This window comes from Hypanus sabinus, chromosome 12 (assembly GCF_030144855.1).
Source record: "Hypanus sabinus isolate sHypSab1 chromosome 12, sHypSab1.hap1, whole genome shotgun sequence".
NCBI classification, from domain to species: Eukaryota; Metazoa; Chordata; class Chondrichthyes; order Myliobatiformes; family Dasyatidae; genus Hypanus; species Hypanus sabinus.
The window spans coordinates 72,186,298-72,206,617 of NC_082717.1; the positions used below are offsets into that span (position 1 = coordinate 72,186,298).

At 41.1% G+C, this 20,320-nt stretch overlaps 1 protein-coding gene across 1 annotated transcript in view; it reads right to left on the bottom strand.

Moving 5' to 3' along the window:
* Window positions 1-20,320, bottom strand: part of sptlc3 (serine palmitoyltransferase, long chain base subunit 3) — a 146,706-nt gene that overhangs the window by 102,466 nt on the left and 23,920 nt on the right. Inside the window, exon 2 of the mRNA XM_059986208.1 lies at window positions 18,274-18,468. Within this exon, the coding sequence (XP_059842191.1) occupies window positions 18,274-18,468 (195 nt within the window). The remainder of the gene's footprint in view (window positions 1-18,273; window positions 18,469-20,320) is intronic.

Consider the following 20,320-nt stretch of genomic DNA (forward strand, 5'->3'; position numbering starts at 1 on the left):
AGCCTCCGGGCCCGAACTCCAGCCCACCGCCTACTGCCAGACGCCTCAGCCAGGTGCGGCTGGTCGTGGGTGGGGTGAGAGGACAAGGTAAGGGCAGGAGGACCCCATGCCGGGGCCACAGTAGTCGCAGTCCAGAGAGAGCGAGGAGGTGCACGACAGGGTGTGTGCCCATCCCCCTCGTAGGTAGGTAGGATCTATCGGCTGACAAAAATTTGGCTTGAGGGATGACATTCAGTAGATCACAGCGAGGTAGCTGCTTTGCTAATTACGAAACCCTGAGCCTGAATTAAGTCGTCTGCGAATATTTTAGCACTGGGTACTCCACAAACATTCAGTGCGCTAAAAAGGCTTGGCGGTGGCACCCATCTGTCCATGCTGCAGGCCGGTAGCAATGGCACTTCTCGCCAGCCGAGCAAAACGGCCAGTTACCCGAGGCCAACCAGTGATCCTTGGCGCGAGGGTATCATTGTGTTTAGGAGACTGATCACCTTACGTGTGTTCAAGTTCAACAGTGAGCCTGACAAGGAACGTGTAAAGGTGCAGCTGGCTCATATCATTTCATATCGCCAAATCATTTTGTTTCCTTGTGGCCTGGTAGCATATGTTTTGCGGTCCGGTGGTTGGGTTCCACTGTAATAGCTTCCCTCTCCCGTGTATGTTTTGACTAATGTATCACGTAAAACATTGATAAAAGCCTTGCTAACATTCATCAAATGGCATCATCAACTCTCAGAAAATTCCATCCTCAGACAGAGCCTGATTGCCATCAGCTAGAAGGTACAAGAGTCTCAGGACTCACAGCAGCAAGTTCAGGAACAGTTACCACCCCACAACCATCAGGCTCTTGAACAAAGGCGAAAACTACACTCACTTACCCGTCAATTGAGATGTTCCCACAACCAACGATCTCACTTAAAGGACCCTTTATCTTGTTATCTCATGTTCTCATTATTTATTACTATTTATTTATATTTGCACTTGCTCAGTTTGGTATCATTCTTGCTGACCAAGAAGGAGGAGGATTTCTGTAGGTTCCTCCCTAGCTTCTGAACCTGCTTATCCATTTTCAGTGACAGGCACCGCCGTAATATTTCCAATCACAAACGAGAAAATCTGCAGATGTTGGAAATCCAAGCAACAGACACAAAATGCTGGAGGAACTCAACATGCCAGGCAGCACCAAGGAAAAAACGTACAGTCAATGTATTCGGCAGGACCTGAAGGGTCTCAGACTGAAATGTCAACTGTACTTTTCTCCCCCCATAGATGCTGCCTGGCCTGCTGAATTCCTCCAACATTTTGTGTGTGTTAGCTTAATATTTCCTCTTTTACTATATTTATCCAATATTTCATACTAGTCTGCCATAATTACAGTACCTGCAACCTCAGCTCTTTTAGGTACACTGTCTCAAGAAATATATTGCAAGCCTTACCTACATTGTCTACTTCCATATGCAGTTTGTAATTTTCCTCCATTATATGATTCTGCTCTATGTAGACAGAGAACATTTTATTTGCCAAACTGTGAAGTAGTGGGCTGAATTAAAACTCCCCCTCCCCTTTTCTTCTATTCCCCATTCTGCCGTTTTACCTTTTCTCACTAGGACATTCTCCCTGGGTCCCACCCTCCTTCCCTTTCTCCTATGGTCCACTCTCCTCTCCAATCGCATTCCTTCTTCCCTAGCCCCTGACCTTTCTTACCACCTGGCTTCACCTATCACCTTCCTCTCCCCCACCTTTTATATTCTGGCATCTTCCCTGTTCCTTCTCAGTGCTGAAGAAGGGTCTTGGACCAAAACGTCAACTGTCTATTCATTTCCATAGATGCTGCCTGACCTGCTGAGTTCCTCCAGCATTTGGCGTGTGTTGCTTTGGATTTCCAGCATCTGCAGACTTTTCTCATGTTAATGAATTAAATGTCCACTGTGCCAACATAATTCCACTCCCCCTCAACACCTAATTGTGCACAACAGAGAAGGCATGGGATAAATTGAGCTGCAGGAAATTGATGCACGACGCAAGTCAAAGGACTGAGGCTGTGTGAATGAAATGGATGGACACTAAGGTCATAGTGGAAGAAGACGTAATACATAATGCTGAAATATTTAAAGAAAGGCTTTCATTTCAATGAAAGGCAGGAGGCTGAGGACATAGATAGACAGCTAGTATCTTTTCCCAGGGATGAAATTTCTCATACTGGAGGGCATGCATTTAAGGTCAGGAGAAGGGATCGACTTCAAAGCAGATGCGTGGGGCAAGTCTGCTTTTACACAAAGTGGCGACTGCTTGGAATGCTGTGCCAGGCAGGGCTGATGGCAAAGGCAAACATGACAAGAGGTTCCTATATCGATACATAAATATGCATAAAATGGAGGGATATAGACCATGTGTAGGCAGAAGAGATTAGTGTAATTGGGATTCATTAATTAGTTTTGCATGGCATTGGCTGAAGGGCCTGATCCTGTGCTATACTTTCCTAATATCACCCTTCACAATGTCAGTGTAAGTCAGAGTACATTAGACTCAATGAACTACTTCCTAGAGCGTGGCCACTTCTGTAGGAAATGCAGCAGCCAGTTTGAACACAAGCAGCTAGTGAACAGCTCGAAGTACATCACCAAAGCATGCATTCAAATTACTGCGCTTGTAGGCATTTACAGGGAAAACAAAATACCATAGAATTTTATTTTAAAAAACGCATATGAACAAAGACAGAAACAAATGTGCAAAAGACAAACTGTGTAAGTAAAAATGATACTGAGAACTTGAGTTAGAGAGTCCTTGAAAGTGATACTTTAGGTCACAGGAACAGTTCAGAGTAGCGGTAAATGAAGTTATTTATTTACAGTTCAGCAGCCTGGTAGTTGTAGGGTAATATGCCTTGCCTCCACCAAGGAACATCAGGCCATTGTCTCCCACACCATCAACAATCTCACTGACCCTGGAGATCTTTCACCCACTGCCACAAATCTCATGGTTGCCTTACCCCATTTCTACCTCCTACCCAACATCCACAAACCTGACTGTCCGGGTAAGGCCCATAGTTTCTGCCTGCTCCTATCTCACTGACCATGCATCCACATAACTCAACTCCATCTTGTGCCCCTTGGTTAGTCCCTTCTGCTCTGCATTCATGACACTTCACATGCTCTCAATCACTTTACGTTCCCCAGACTACATCGCCTCATTTTCACAATGTTCATCCAGTCCCTATACACTTCTGTGCCCCATAGAAACATAGAAAATAGGTGGAGTAGGCCATTCGGCCCTTCAAGCCTGCACCGTCATTCAGTATGATCATGGCTGATCATCCAACTCAGAACCCTGTACCTGCTTTCTCTCCATACCCCCTGATCCCTTTAGCCATAAGGGCCATATCTAACTTCCTCTTAAATATAGTCAATGAACCGGCCTCAACTGTTTCCTGTGGCAGAGAATTCCACAGATTCACCACTCTCTGTGTGAAGAATTTTTTCCTCATCTTGGTCCTAAAAGGCTTCCCCTTTATCTTTAAACTGTGACCCCTCGTTCTGGACTTCCCCAACATCGGAAACAATCTTCCTGCATCTAGCCTGTCCAATCCCTTTAGAATTTTATACGTTTCAATAAGATCCCCCCTCAATCTTCAAAATTCCAGTGAGTGTAAGCCTAGTCGATCCAGTCTTCCTTCATATGAAAGTCCTGTCATCCCAGGAATCAATCTGGTGAACCTTCTTTGTACTCCCTCTATGGCAAGAATGTCTTTCCTCAGATTAGGGGACCAAAACTGCACACAATATTCTAGGTGCGGTCTCACCAAGGCCTTGTACAACTGCCGTAGAACCTCCCTGCTCCTGTAATCAAATCCTTTTGTTATGAATGCCAACATACCATTTGCCTTTTTCACCACCTGCTGTACCTACATGCTCACCTTCAATGACTGGTGTACAATGACACCCAGGTCTCGTTGCATCTCCCCTTTTCCTAATCGGCCACCGTTCAGATAATAATCTGTTTTCCTGTTCTTGCAACCAAAGTGGAAAACCTCACATTTATCCATATTAAATTGTATCTGCCATGAATTTGCCCACTCACCTAACCTATCCAAGTCACCCTGCATCCTCTTAGCATCCTCCTCACAGCTAACACCACCGCCCAGCTTCGTGTCATTTGCAAACTTGGAGATGCTGCATTTAATTCCCTCGTCTAAATCATTAATATATATTGTAAACAACTGGGATCCCAGCACTGAGCTTTGCAGTACCCCATTAGTCATGCCTGCCATTCTGAAAAGGTCCCATTTACTCCCACTCTTGGCTTCCTGTCTGCCAACCAATTCTCTATCCACATCAATACCATACCCCCAATACCGTGTGCTTTAAGTTTGCACACTAATCTCCTGTGTGGGACCTTGTCAAAAGCCTTTTGAAAAACTAAATATACCACATCCACTGGCTCTCCCCTATCCACTCTACTAGACTAGTTACATCTTCAAAAAATTCTATAAGATTCGTCAGACATGATTTTCCTTTCACAAATCCATGCTGACTTTGCCCAATGATTTCACCTCTTTCCAAATGTGCTGTTATCACATCTTTGATAACCGACTCTAGCATTTTCCCCACCACCGATGTCAGACTAACCAGTTTATAATTCCCTGGTTTCTCTCTCCCTCCTTTTTTAAAAAAAGTGGGGTTACATTAGCCACCTCCAATCCTCAGGAACTAATCCAGAATCTAAGGAGTTTTGAAAAATTATCACTAATGCATCCACTATTTCTTGGGCTACTTCCTTAAGCACTCTGGGATGCAAAACATCTGGCCCTGGGGATTTATCTCCTTTAATCCCTTCAATTTGCCTAACACCACTTCCCTACTAACATGTATTTCCCTCAGTTTCTCCATCTCACTAGACCCTCGGTCCCTTACTATTTCTGGAAGATTATTTATGTCCTCCTTAGTGAAGACAGAACCAAAGTAGTTATTCAATTGGTCTGCCATGTCTTGTTCCCTATGATCAATTCACTTGTTTCTGACTGTAAAGGACCTACATTTGTCTTGACCAATCTTTTTCTTTTCACAAATCTTTAAAAACTTTTACAGTCAGTTTTTATGTTCCCTGCCAGCTTTCTCTCATAATCTTTTTCCCTTTCCTAATTAAGCCCTTTGTCCTCCTCTGCTGGTCTCTGAATTTCTCCCAGTCCTCAGGTGTGCCGCTTTTTTTTTTGCTAATTTATGTGTTTCTTCTTTGGACTTGATACTATCCCTAATTTCCCTTGTCAGCCACAGGTGCACTACCTTCCCTGGTTTATTCTTTTGCCAAACTGGGATGAACAATTGTTGTAGCTCATCCATGCGATCTTTAAATGCTTGCCATTGCATATCCACCGTCAACCCTTTAAGTATCATTTGCCAGTCTATCTTAGCTAATTCACGTCTCATACCTTCAAAATTACCCTTAAGTTCAGAATCTGTTTCTGAATTAACTATGTCACTCTCCATCTTAATGAAGAATTCCACCATATTATGGTCACTCTTACCCAAGGAGCCTCGCACGACAAGATTGCTAACTAACCCTTCCTCATTGCTCAATACCCAATCTAGAATGGCCTGCTCTCTAGTTGGTTCCTCGACATGTTGGTTCAGAAAACCATCCTGCACACATTCCAAGAAATCCTCTTCCTCAGCACCCTTACCAATTTGGTTCACCCAATCTATATGTAGATTGAAGTCACCCATTATAACTACTGTTCCTTTATTGCACGCATTTCTAATTTCCTGTTTAATGCCATCCCCAACCTCACTACTACTGTTAGGTGGCCTGTACACAACTCCCACCAGCGTTTTCTGCCCCTGAGTGTTATGCAAATCTACCCATATCGATTCCACATCCTCCAGGCTAATGTCCTTCCTTCCTATTGCGTTAATCTCCTCTCTAACCAGCAATGCTACCCCACCTCCTTTTCTTTCCTGTCTATCCCTCCTGAATATTGAATATCCCTGGATGTTGAGCTCCCATCCTTGGTCACCCTGGAGCCATGTCTCTGTGATCCCAACTATATCATATTAATTACTATCTGCACATTCAATTCATCCACCTTGTTACGAATGCTCTTCGCAATGACACACAAAGCCTTCAGGCTTGTTTTTACAACACTCTTAGCCCTTATACAATTATGTTGAAAAGTGGCTTTTTTTGCTTTTTGCCCTGGATTTGCCTGCCTGCCACTTTTACTTTTCACCTTACTACTTTTTGCTTCTACCCTCATTTTACATCCCTCTGTCTCTCTGCACTTGTTCCCATCCCCCTGCCACATTAGTTTAAAGCCTCCTGAACAGCAGTAGCAAACGCTCCCCCGAGGATATTGGTTCCAGTCCAGCCCAGGTGCAGACTGTCCTGTTTATACCGGTCCCACCTCCCCCAGAACTGGTTCCAATGTCCCAGAAATTTGAATCCCTCCCCCTTGCATCATTTTTCAAGCCACGTATTCATCCGAAATATCCTCCTATTTCTACTCTGACTAGCACGTGGCACTGGTAGTAATCCAGATATTATTACCTTTGTGGTCCTACTTTTTAGTTTATCTCCTAACTCCCTAAATTCACCTTGTAGGACCTCATCCCATTTTTTACCTATACCGTTGCACCACGACCACTGGCTGTTCACCCTCCCATTCCAGAATATCCTGCAGCCGCTCAGAGACATCCTTGACCCTTGCACCAGGGAGGCAACATACCATCCTGGAGTCTCGTTTGCGGCCACAGAAACGCCTATCTATTCCCCATACAATCGAATCCCCTATCACTATAGCTTCTCCCACTCCTTTTCCTTCCCTCCTGTGCCGCAGAGCCACCCATGGTGAAATGAACTCGGCTGTTGCTGCCTTCCCCTGATGAGACATCTCCCCCAACAGTATCCAAAACAGTATCACACACAAAATGCTGGTGGAACACAGCAGGCTAGGCACCATCTATAGGGAGAAGCGCTGTCAACGTTTCGGTCCGAGACCCTTTGTCAGGACTAACCGAAAGGAAAGATAGTAAGAGATTTGAACTGTTTGATCCAAAACAGTATATCTGTTTAGGAGGGAGATGACCCCAGGGGCCTCCTGCACTACCAGCCAACTGCTATGCTGTCTAGTGACCACCCCTTCCCTTTCTGCCTGTGTAGCCTTTACCTGCGGTGTGGCCAACTCACTGAATGTGCTATTCACAACTTTCTCAGCATCGCAGATGCTCCAGTATGAATCCAATCGCAGCTCCAGACATTCAATGCGGTCTGCCAGAAGCTGCAGTTGGACACACTTCCTGCATATATAGTCTTCAGGAACACTGGAAGTATCCCTGATTTCCCACACGCTTCAGGATGAACAAACCATGGCGCCGATCTCGGCTACCATGACCTACCCAATACTTGCCCCAACTTTTGAAACTTTCTCCTTTGAAAGGAACTTACCCGGCCTTACCTCACTTGGAGTGAAGCTCGTCCTCCGCCTCTTCTCATCAAAGCCTCTCCAGTCAAAGCCTCAAATCTCCACTCCTTCACTGGCCCACCAACTCACTGGTCACTTTCCACAGGCTGCTCCACTTGAGCTACCCCTCTATTTATTTATTTGTTTGAGTTTTTCAAACTGCTTGGTGACTTGACCTTGATTGCCCAATCAGCTACTTTCTGCTGAGTCTGAGCTAATCAAATCTTGATTGTCTAATCAACAGCTTTCTGCTGAGCTATTCAAATCTTGATTGACTTGACTGCACATCCGGAAGATCTTCAAGCAAAAAGTCTTTCTGACCAACATACATAACCAGTTCCGCTTCACCACTACCCTTTTCCATCTGGTGGATCTGGTTCTCATACTCACCAATTTCTCTTTCAACTCCTCTCACTTTCTCCAAAACCAAGATGTCGTCATGGGCCCCAGCTATGTCTGCCTTTGCAATGGCTGTGTGGATGATCCAAGCCTAAACATGTAACACTCTCCAACTCTTCTGATATAACATTGACAACTGTATCGGTGTTGCTTCTTGCATCCATGCCTCCAACTTCCATCATATCCTCAAATTTATTTGGTCCATCTCTCTCACCTCTCTGCTCTTTTTCAATGTGTCTGCCTCCATCTCTGGAGAGGCTAGTGATTAATAATCTTTCATAAACCTACTGAAACTCACAGCTATTTTGACTTGGCCTTTTCTCACAATGTCACTTGTAGCAATGGTATTCCCTTTTCTCAGTTTCTCTGTTCTCATAATGAGGCTTTCTATTCTAGAACATCTGACACATTCCTCTTCTCAAAGAATGAGATTTCCCTTCCACCACCATTAATACTGTGTGCACCCCATCTTCCAGCTGCCTTAACAGGGATAAAATTCCCCTTGTCCTTACCTACCAACCCACTTTCCTCCATGTCTAGCACATTATTCTCCTTAACTTCTGCCGTCTACAACAGAATCCTAAAACTTAATCACATCTTCCTACTCACTCCCCCCTCCACTTTCTGCTTTCCACTCCCTTATCCACTCATCCCTCCCTATTGATCTTCCCCCTGGCGCTTATCACTGCAAGTGTGACAAATGCTACACTTGCCCTCACATCTTCTCTCTCATCACTATTTGGGGCCCCAAACAGTTCTTCTGGGTGAGGCGATTCCAGAGTCTGTTAGGCTCATAAGACTATAAGACATAGGAGCAGAATTTGGCCATCTGGCCCATCGAGTGTGCTCTGCCATTCAATCATGGCTGATCCTTTTTTTCTCTCCTCCTCAACCCAGTTCCTGGCCTTCTCCTGTAACATTTCATGCCATGTCCAATCAAGAACCTATCAATCTCTGCCTTAAATACACCCAAAATCCTGGCCTCCACAGTTGCACGAGACAAAAAATTCCACAAATTCAACACCCTTTGGTTTTGAGGTTCTGACCACTTGTCCTAGACTCTCCCACCATGAGAAACATCCTTTCCACATCTACTCTGTCTAGGCCTTACAACATTTGAAAGGTTTCAATGAGATCCCCCATCATCCTTCTGAATTCGTGAGTACAGACCTAGTGCCATCAAACGTTCCTCATGTGATAACCCTTTTGTTCCTGGAATCATCCTTGTGAAACTCCTCTGGACCCTCTCCAATGCCAGCACATCATTTCTAAAATGAGGGGCCCAAAACTGTTCACAATACTCAAAGTGAGGCCACACCAGTGTCTTATAAAGCCACAGCATCACATCTTTGCTCTTGTATTCTAGACCTCTTGAAATTAATGCTAGCATGGTATTTGTCTTCCTCATCACTGACTTAACCTGCAAGTTAATCTCCAGGGTGTTCTGCACAGGGACTCCCCAGTCTCTTTGCATCTCAGATTTTTGGGTTTCCTCCCCATTTAAAACATAGTCCACACATTTATTTCTACTACCAAAGTGCATGACCATGCATTTTCCAACATTTGCCACTTCTTGCCCATTCTCCCTATTTGTCTAAGTCCTTCTGCATCCTACCTGTTTCCTCGACACTACCTGCCCCTCCACCAATCTTTATGTCATCTGCAAGCTTGGCAACAAAGCCATCTATTCCATCATCTAAATAGTTTATATACAGCATAAAAAGAAGGGGTCCCAATACCGACCCCTGTGGAATACCACTAGTCACTGTCAGCCAACCAGAATAGGATCTTTTTATTCCCACTCGCTGCCTGCTACCAATCAGCCAATGCACTAACCATGTCAGTAACTTTCCTGTAATACCATGGGCTCTTATCCTGGTAAGCAGCCTCATGTGTGCCACCTTGTCAAAGGCTTTCTGAAAGTCCAAATATACAACATCCACTGCATCCCCTTTATCTATCCTACTTGTAATCTCCTCAAAGAATTCCAACAGGTTCGTCTGGCAGGATTTTCCCTGAAGGAAACCATGCTGACTTAGTACTATCTTGAACTTGTACTATCACCAAATACTCTATCACCTCATCCTTAACAATTGACTCTAACCTTTTCCTAACCACTGAGGTCGGGCTAACTGGTCTATAATTTCCTTTTTTCCTCCTTTCTTGTGGAGAGACATTTGCAATTTTCCAGTCTTCTGGCACCATGCCACAGTCCAATGATTTTTGAAAGATCATTTCTAATGCCTCCGCAATCTCTAACGCTACCTCCTTCAAAACCCTAGGGTGCAGTTCAACTGGTCCGGGTGACTTACGTAACTTTAGGTCTTTCAGCTTTTTTGAGCACCTTCTCTCTTGTAATAGTAATGGCACCCACTTCTCTTACTTCACACTCTACATCAGGCATACTGCTAGTATCTGTAGTGTTAATGTGACTCGGACACCGCAGTATTAAACACACACGTTTATTCACCAGACTTTCATTTTACAAAACCTCGCGTTCTGACATCATACGCACTCTGATCTACGAATACTCACATAATACATTACAGTATCTTCCACAGTGAAGATTGTTGCAAAATACTCACTTAGTTCATTAGCCATTTCCTTGTCCCCTGTTATTATTTCTCCTGCCTCAGTTTCTAGTGGTCCTATATCCACTCTTGTTTCTCTTTTATTTTTACATACTTGAAAAAAAATGTACTATTCACTTTGATATTAGTTGCTAGCTTGCTTTCATATTTCATCTTTTCCATTCTAATGATTTTTTAGTTGCTCTCTGTTGCAGAGCGCATGCAGAGTGTTGGCCTGGTATCTCATCTGACAGATGATAGCTCCAACTGCACAAAACTGTCCCAGTTCAAATGGGTCAATCTCACTTTTTCTTTTTTTCTTTTTTTTTAACTAGTTTTTTTAATACATTTTCTACATCGCTACAAATAAAAAAAACCCAAATCGAAATGAAGAGCATTAATACAGTGCAAAAATAAACATACAATAATATAATACAAAAGAAGATAATTGAGAAAGCACCCAAATTGAAGATATGTAAAATTAGTATCCTCCCCAAGCCCCGCAACAAAAAAAAACTCCAGACCAACCACAACACAATACAGAGAGTATAAATCAGGACATTCAAACCCCCAAAACTGTAAGTACACTTAGCAACAGAAGATGTTGATGCTTACTACCAAAAAAAAAGAGCTGAAAGCAAGGGACCGAAAAAAAAACCTTAGTTAAGAGGAAGGTTATGAAAGTACTCAATAAAAGGTCCCCAGACCTTATGGAACTTTGTATCCGAATTAAGAACTGAATAATGAATTTTTTCAAGGTCTAAGCAGGACATAATATCATTAAGCCATTGAGCATGCGTGGTCGGGGCAACATCTCTCCATCTAAGGAGGATTAAACGTCTAGCCAGGAGAGAAGCAAAAGATAATATTTGACACTTAGTCAAACTCAAACGTATATCTGTCTCACCCAAAAAACCAAACAAAGCAATTAAAAGGTTAGGTTCTAAGTGGTGATTCAGAATATAGGATAAAGTTATGAAGACATCTTTCCAAAATTTCTCTAAGCTAGGACAGGACCAGTACATATGAATAAGAGAGGCCTCGCCCCTTTCGCATTTATCACAAAGAGGACTAATATTAGGGTAAAATCGAGGTAATTTAGATTTAGACATATGGGCTCTATGAACAATCTTAAACTGTAAAAGGCAATGGCCAGCACAAAGAGAGGTTGAATTAACCGATTTGAGAATCGAGTCCCAAGTCTCATCAGATAAAGAGATATTTAAATCATGCTCCCAAGCCATTCTAATTTTATCCACAGGGGCACGCCGTAAGAATGCTAATTTATCATGAATAAATGATATTAAACCTTTACCCAGTGGATTAATAGAAAGAAAGAAATCCATAACATTTTTCTCAGGCATTTCAGGGAAGTTAGAAATTAAAGGATTAATAAAGTGTCTAATTTGGAGATATCTAAAAAAATGGGCATTAGGCAAATTGAACAGCAGAGAGCTGTTGGAAAGATGCGAAGCGATTATCAATAAAAAGATCTTCAAAATGTCTAATGCCCTTCCTATACCAATCATGGAATGCTGAATCATACGTAGTAGGTAAAAAAAAAGGTGATTATGTACGACAGGGCTGGAAAAGGAAAAACCATGGAAACCATAAAATTTCCTAAACTGAGCCCATATACGCAAAGTGTGTCTAACAAGAGGATTAACAATTAATCTGGACAAGCTACTAGGGAGTACAGAGCCAAGAAGTGCAGAGATAGATAAATCTTTAGTGGAACTCAACTCCTTTGCCACCCAATTAGGGCACTCGGGTTGGCCATGGAAAAAAGACCAAAAGGTAGCACAACGTATATTGGCTGCCCAGTAATATAAACGAAAGTTAAGTAAAGCCATGCCACCCTATTTTTTAGATTTTTGGAAATAAACTTTATTAATTCTAGAGTGCTTATTCTTCCACAGATATGACAAAATAATAGAGTCTAAGGAATCAAAAAAAGATTTAGGAATAAAAATTGGGATTGATTGAAATAAATATAAAAGTTTAGGGAGAACATACATTTTAACAACATTAATACGACCTACCAAAGACATAGATAGAGGCGACCATTGTAACAGACTCTGTTTTATAGTATATGAAAGATTGGCAAAATTTTCACGAAAGAGATCTTTAACCTTCCTTGTGACTGTAATCCCAAGATAAGTAAATTGATTATGAACTACTTTAAAAGGGAGATCATGAAATGTTAATTCTCGTGCTTCTTTATTAATTGGGAAAAGTTCGCTCTTATGTAAATTAAGTTTATAGCCAGAGAACTGGCTAAACTGATCAAGAAGTGAAAACATTGGAGGTAAGGATGTAGATGGATTTGAAAGAAAAAGTAATAAGTCATCAGCATAAAGAGAAACTGTATGCTCAACACCCCCTCTCCAAATCCCGGTCAATTCAGGACAATTTCGAAATGCTATCGCCAAAGGTTCTATAGCCAAATCAAAGAGAAAGGGACTTAAAGGGCATCCCTGACGGGTGCCACATTTGAGGTTAAATAACTGGGATTTCTGAAAATTAGTCAAAACAGAGGCAGTAGGACACAAATACAGCAATTTGATCCAAGAGATAAAACTTTGACTGAAGTCAAATTTTTCTAAAACTGCAAAAAGGTAGTTCTACTCTATACAATCAAATGCTTTCTCCGCATCGAGGGAAATAATACATTCAGGAATCCCAGTTGGAGGTGAATATAAAATGTTAAATAAACGCCGAATGTTAAAAAAATGAAGACGGTTTTTAATAAAACCAGTTTGATCATCAGAAATAAGAGGGAATAACAGTTTCTAATCTATAAGCCAAAGCTTTGGCCAAGATTTTAACATCAACATTAAGCAAAGAAATCGGCCTATACGAGGAACACTCTGTTGGGTCTTTACCCTTTTTTAGTAAAAGAATAATAGATGCCTCATTAAAAGAGGGTGGCAATTTACCGTAATTAAACGAGTCAGACAATACTGAGAATAACTGAGGAGAAAGAAGTGAAGAGAATGATTTATAAAATTCTACGGGGAGCCCATCAGATCCAGGAGATTTCTCTGAAGACAATGCAGAAATTGCAAAAAATATTTCTTCTGATGATATAGGCGCGTTAAGTTTGGCTTTAAAATCAGATGAAAGCGAAGGAATATTCAGATTATTTAAAAAATGATCAACAGAGATATTGTCATTCAAAGATTCAGAGGAATAAAGTCTAGAATAGAAAATTTTAAATGCGTCATTGATTTCTAAGTGATCCGATGTAAAGTCTCCATTCTCCTTCCGGATCTTTGTGATATGTTGTTTGGCTTTGGAATGCCTCAGCTAATTGGCTAGAAATTTACCAGATTTGTCACCATGAATATAGAAGCGACTCTTACTTTCAAGAAGTTGGCGTTCGACAGGTTGAGTAGCCAGAAGATTAAATTTAGTTTGAAGTTCTACACGCTTCTTGCATAATTCAGCATTCTTAGTTTGAGCATACAGTTGATCCAATTCTTTAATCTGATTAATGAGGTCTAATCGATCTGCTCAGGATTTTCTATTAAGATTTGCTGTATAGGAGGTTATTTAACCCCTCAAATATGCTTTCATGGCATCCCAGACAATCTGGGATGACATCTCAGATGACGTATTGGTGTTAAAATAAAAGGTTATCTGATCTTTAATAAATTTTAGAAAATCATCATCCAATAGTAAAGTCGAGTCAAAATGCCAGTGTTTATTCCTCTGAGGGAGACCAGGAAAATTTAAAGACAAAGTAATTGGGGCATGGTCAGAAATCAGTATACTCTGATAATCACAAGAATAGACAAATGGAATAAGCTGATTATCCAGTAAAAAGTAGTCAATTCTAGTAAAGGTATGGTGAACATATGGAAAAAATAGTCTCTCTCAGTAGGATGAAGGAAACGCCATATATCGGAGATACCATAATTAGAGAGAAAAGAGTGAACAGCTAAGGCAGATTTAGTAGGTAGTCTAGTAACAGAGGACGATCGATCCAAATTAGGATCTAACCAACAATTGAAATCGCCACCCAGTATAAGAGAGTATGAGTTTAAATCTGGTAATGAGGAGAAAAAAAACGTTCAAAAAAATTAACATCATCAAAATTGGGAGCATACAGCTTTGCTAGTACAACTTTAGTATTATATAATTTACCAGAAACAATAATAAAACGGCCATTTGTATCAGACATCTTATTAAGGAGTTCAAAAGGAATATTTGAATTAATAAGGATGGAGACCCCCCCCAGCTTTGGCAGCAAAGGATGAATGAAAATGCTGACCCGCCCACTTTGACAGAAGCCGAGAATTATCAAATCTATGAATGAGTTTCTTGAAGGAAAGCAATGTCAGCTTTGAGTTGTTTAATATGCGAGAAGACCTTCCTTCTTTTAACAGGATGATTCAATCCCTTTACATTCCAGCTCACATATTTAAGTGAATTAACCATTATCAATTGTTAGTGCATATAAGGTAGCAGGCATATAAAAAAATCAAGCAGTACAATAACAGTCTGGGAGCAAAAATGTAAACACAGATCAGTAGAATCAAAACAGAGACATGTCCTGAATAACAAAGGAAAACAAAAGAAACAGTGAGTAGTGTTGGAACTGGAGAACCCACCCCCCCCGCAACCCAAAATTAGACGGCTACCTAAAAAAGCAGCTAGCTCTACCAAAAAAATTAACCCAAGTATGACTTCCAGTTCTGTGTCGTTAACAAAAGTTCCGTATAAATAATATAGCAAATAACAACTAATTTATGTACTAGAAAACAGAATTACAAATAGGAACAACTTCAACAGAAGTATAAAACTTAATACAAAGAAAATCAGAAGGAAACTAAAACTAACTTGCCCGCGAAAAATTATAGAAGATTAAAAGAAAAAAAAAGGAGGGAGAAAAGGGGGAAATTATAAAATTCAAAGAGAGTCCTTACCAACCATTTACAGAAAAAAAAGCAAAACTTAAACTATGAATCAACCAACAGGGAGGCCTTCAATAAAAACTCCAAACCTCCAAAACAAGTTAAAGACAATTGTAGTTCTCTATAGATAAGGTTATACAAAAATAAAATAGATTACACAGGTAAAATCTAAAAGTTCGCAGGGAAACATTAAACTTAAATTATCTATTTAGAAAAAACGCACCAAGTCCAGGGAGAGATTGACTACAGCCCTTAGAATTTCAATAGATAATGACTGAATTATTCAAGTAAAGTCTGAGTTCGGGAAAAATAGTTTTACTCCGGGAAGTATTTATCAACCATTTTAGAAGGTCAGGCCGGTTCTGAAGAAGACGAGGTGGCTGGAAGACTTCCAACAAACGCTTCAGCCTCCTTCACTGATTTAAACCACTTAAATCTCCAGTAGTAAGCGTAATTCGAAGATCGGCTGGATTTCATAGAGAGTGTCTGAATCCACGATCAAAAAGCACTTTCATTACACCTTTAATCTCAGCACGCATCTTCAGAACCTGGGGGGGTAAAATCCTCCACAAAAGGAATGACTGTATTTTGAAAAGCAAAAGTACCTCTGCGGCGTGCCTCCATCATCAAACGGTTTCTCACCTGGTATTGATGAAAGCATAAAATAATCGGCCGTGGGCAGGAATCCAGAATTGCTCGAGGAACATAGATCCTGTGTGCCCTTTCAAGCTCAGGTGGAGTTGGAAGGAATTCTTTCCCGAAGATATCACAGAGAAACTTAGAAAAAAATTCAACTGGGAGAGCCCTTTTCGGTGGCCTCTGGCAAACCAAGAATTCGTAGATTGCAATGTCTGCTCCGATTTTCAAGATCCACCATTTTGGAAAAAAGTTTACTGTTCTTCTCCTCTAGGCTGGAGCAGAGAGTTTCAAGATATTGAACACAGCGTTTTAAATCTTCAGAAGTTACATCAATGTGAGATAAATGTTCAGCATGTTCATCCACTCTAGCATTAATCTGATCCAATTTGACATTCAGCTAGTTGAAAGAAGTTCTAAATTCAGTTCTAAAATCCATTAAAGTATCTTGTCGATGTTATTCCAGAAGTGAGAATGTCAGCCGACAAAGCCGTAGAAGTTTCCTTTTTCCCAGTTTTAGTACTTTTGGTAGCCATTATAAGATAGATGTGTTTGCAGGCAGGTAAAAGAGAACTAATAAGATACCTAACTAAGGTTTAAGAAGGGAGACATATAGTGCAAAGGTAAGAAGAATAACAGAGCAAAAGTTCGGAACAGCTAAACAATCGCCATCTTACCGGAAGTCACTTTTTCTGCTCAAGTTCTCTGGAGCAGGAACTAAACCCTTAACCTTCTGGCTTGGAGGCAAGGGTGCTACCAACAGGGCCAGATCTAAGGCTTCAACAAAGTAGCACAAATACTGAGAAATGAGCTATTGGGAGCAAGTTGGACTCTTGACCTCACAATCTACCTCATCATGATTTTGCATGTTATTACATACCTGCACTGCACCTTCTCTGTAGTTGTTAGACTTTATTCTTCATTTTGTTATTATTTGACCATGTTCTTCTCGAATGCACCATGTAATGTTTTATTTATTCAGATACAGCACAGAATAGGCCCTTTACCCTTTCGAACCATGCCACCCAGCAATCCCCCAATTTTTAATCCTAGCCTAATCATGGGGCAATTTACAATGTCCAATTCACCTGCCAACCAGTACATCTTTGGAATGTTGGATGGAACAGGAGCACCCAGAGGAAACCCATGCGGTCACAGGAAGAGCGTACAAACTCCGTAGCAAGACAAGTTTTTCACTGTATCTTAGTAAAAGTAACAATAATAAACCAACTCCAATAAACGTCAGCTGTGTTTTTCTAAAAAGAAACCTTTACTTTGTTATTGTTCCCTAAAGCATCTTTGCTCCATGTATCAGAATCCCTTTTGTGACAGCATCAGTCATCAAATGTATTAAAGAGAAAAAGGAATTCATTACACTGCTCACAGGGAACACCAATCAAGAGAAAGGAGCTACTTTGGTAACTTCTAACTGCTCCTAATTTGGCAAATGGTACAACATTAGATCATTCAAGAAGCCTTTTTCTGAAGCAAGATCTGCCAATCCAAAGGATTTAGCTTCTGGGAAAACCTCTCAATCCAAGCTATAAAAACCAAAGGAATATTAAATTAGTAATCTTGCTCCAGCTCCTTGGATTTGACATATTAGCTCAGTGTATCTTCAATTTAGCAAGAATTGCATCAAACGTTTAGAAAGAAGAACTCATTATCTCACAACATGATTGAGCCAAGAAGCAAATACTTTTAATATGAAGCCAAATATACACAAGGACGAGAAAGCTATTGAGGGATGGAAGGTGGTGGATAAGAAGCATAAACTGTAGCAAAGACTAGTCGGTTTGAATGGTCTTATTTCTGCAACAGACATTCAGAAAGAAATACAGCAAGCAAAGAGGTCGTCCAGCCCACTGAATCCATGTCAGCCTACATAAATGAATCCTACATTAATACTTTTATTCTCCTCACATTCCTATCAACTCTCCCTAGACTCTACCACTTATCTACACATAAAGAGCAATTTATAGTGGCTAAATAACCTGCACGTCATTTGAATATGCAAGATCTCTGGAAAAATCCACATAGTCACAGGGAGAAAGAACAAACTCCAATCGGACAACACCAGAGGTACTTTGATCCCATTATTACACAAAAAGGCCTGCAATAATCTCCACCCACCTTATTACAAAACAATTAGGCATTTGAATGAGGAAAGAGCATGAGGAAATGAAAGAATAAAACTACAGCATCAGTAAAGCAACTTAAATCACTGGGGCATGTTGAACCACAGCAATAAATAGTTAAATTCAGCAGAATGCTCTGCCCTAGAACAGGACTATCCTACCTTTTGCTCTTTTCTCTCCTGTGCTGCGTGACATTTCTCAAGGCCCCAGGAACGCAGGAAGTCTCTCAAATATCCAAACAAGGTCACAATTCCATAGCCCATGTAGGTGAGGACAGGAACATATATTGGAGGCTGCTCAAAGGATTCCGTGAAGGCTTTCTTGCGGTGATCCATCGTGGATTTGCCATTGCGTTGCTGTAAAACAAGAAGTTAGATGTTAGAGACATACAGTCTTTCAGCTCAACTGGTCCCTGCTGACCAAGATATTCACCTAAGCTAGTCCCATTTGCCTGTGTTTGGCCCTTATCCCTCTAAACTTTTCCTATCCATATACTGTATCTGTCCTAATGTCTTTAATGTTGCATTGCACTCTCTTCATTTGTGGTGTCTTCCTGTAATGAAGCACAAGCTTCATCAACCTCTTCAACACAGCCACAGAAAGTAATGTCTCACTAAGTAACTAACTGGCCCTCTCATTACTGGCACAAGTTGTTCTGCAGATCTTGAGTGACATACACAAAATGCAGGAGGAACTCAGCAAGTCAACAAGTATCTACAGAGGGGAATAAATCTTTTACAGAGTATCAAAGCAAGGATGTAACACTGAGGCTTTATAATACATTGTTCAGATCACATTTAGAATATTGAGTGCAGTTTTAGACCCCAAAGGATGAGCTGGAATCCAAAGCAGGTTTCCAAGAATGATTTCAAGAATGAAAGGGTTAACATGGCTCTGGGTCAGTACTTGTTGGAGTTTAGAAGAATGGGGGGGGGGGGAATCTCATTGAAACCTATGGAATATTTAAAGTCCGAGATAGAGAAAACAAGGAGAAAATGTTTTCAGTAATGGGAGAGTCCAGTGAGGGGCATGACTCATAATAGAAGGAGGTCCCTTTAGAACAGAGGTAAGGAGGAACTTTGTTAGCTAGAGAGTGGTAAATCTGTGGAGACTCAATCATTGGGTATCTTTAAAGTTGAGGTTGCTAGGTTCCTGATTAGTGAGGGCATCAAAGGTTATGGGGAGAAGGCAAAAGAATGGGGTTCAGAAGGAAAGAATATCAGCATAATCAAATGGACCACAGGACCATTCAAATGGTCTGAATGGTCTAATTCTGCTGCTATGTCTTATGGTCTTAAATAGTTGTTGTTTTGGGCTGGAACCCTTGATCAGATCAAATGTTGACATTTTATACCCCTCCCGAGATCCTATGTCAGATTATTAATTGAATTTGTTTCCCAGGTGCTCAATCCAGCAACAGTTGTTACTCATTAATAACCAATAGAAAGTTAGGGCTTTGTCAGGAGATCAATGTCCATGCTTTGTTCAAACATGGACAAAGCGCCCAGAGGTGGGCTAGCAGGAACTGCCCTCGACATTAAGGCAGCACATCGAGCCCAGTAAAAATGAAGAAAATGACCGTTACGTGGTGAGCACTCCGTCACTTTAAGGGTAGCTTCGCAGGAGGACTGTAGCAGTTCAAGGTGGCTCCTAAATCATCTCCAAACACCAGTGGCTCAAGTTTGCTGTGGATTCAATGTGAAAAAGGGTGGGATTCAGGAACCTGCCCATTAGTTTTTTTGTTCTTTTCCAATATAATTAAGTCACTTGGGTCCTCTATATTGCACTCAGCCGAGTTGCTAGGATGCTGCAACAACATCAGAAACAATTTGTTTCACTGTGTTTCCTTTCTGTGGACTGGGCAACCGCTGACCGAGATACTCCGTACTTGGATAGATCACGGCAATCTACTTGAGTCAGTCTTGCCCTAGGAATTGCTATTCTCAATACAGCCATTGCTGCTTGCAACTACACTTCAAATTTCTCAATTATCTTTCATCTGTTTTCCACACTACTTTCAGATCATAGAATACTGCACAGATGGCACAGCCAATGCATCCACTGTGCCATTACTAATATTTATTAACGCTTGTACCTGCTTTATCATAACATACTCTCCAGGCTTGGCCGTGCTGCAGCTTTCCTTCTTGACAACATAAATTTTTCTTTATGGTGAATATTTGTAATGGGACAATATACTGCTCAATG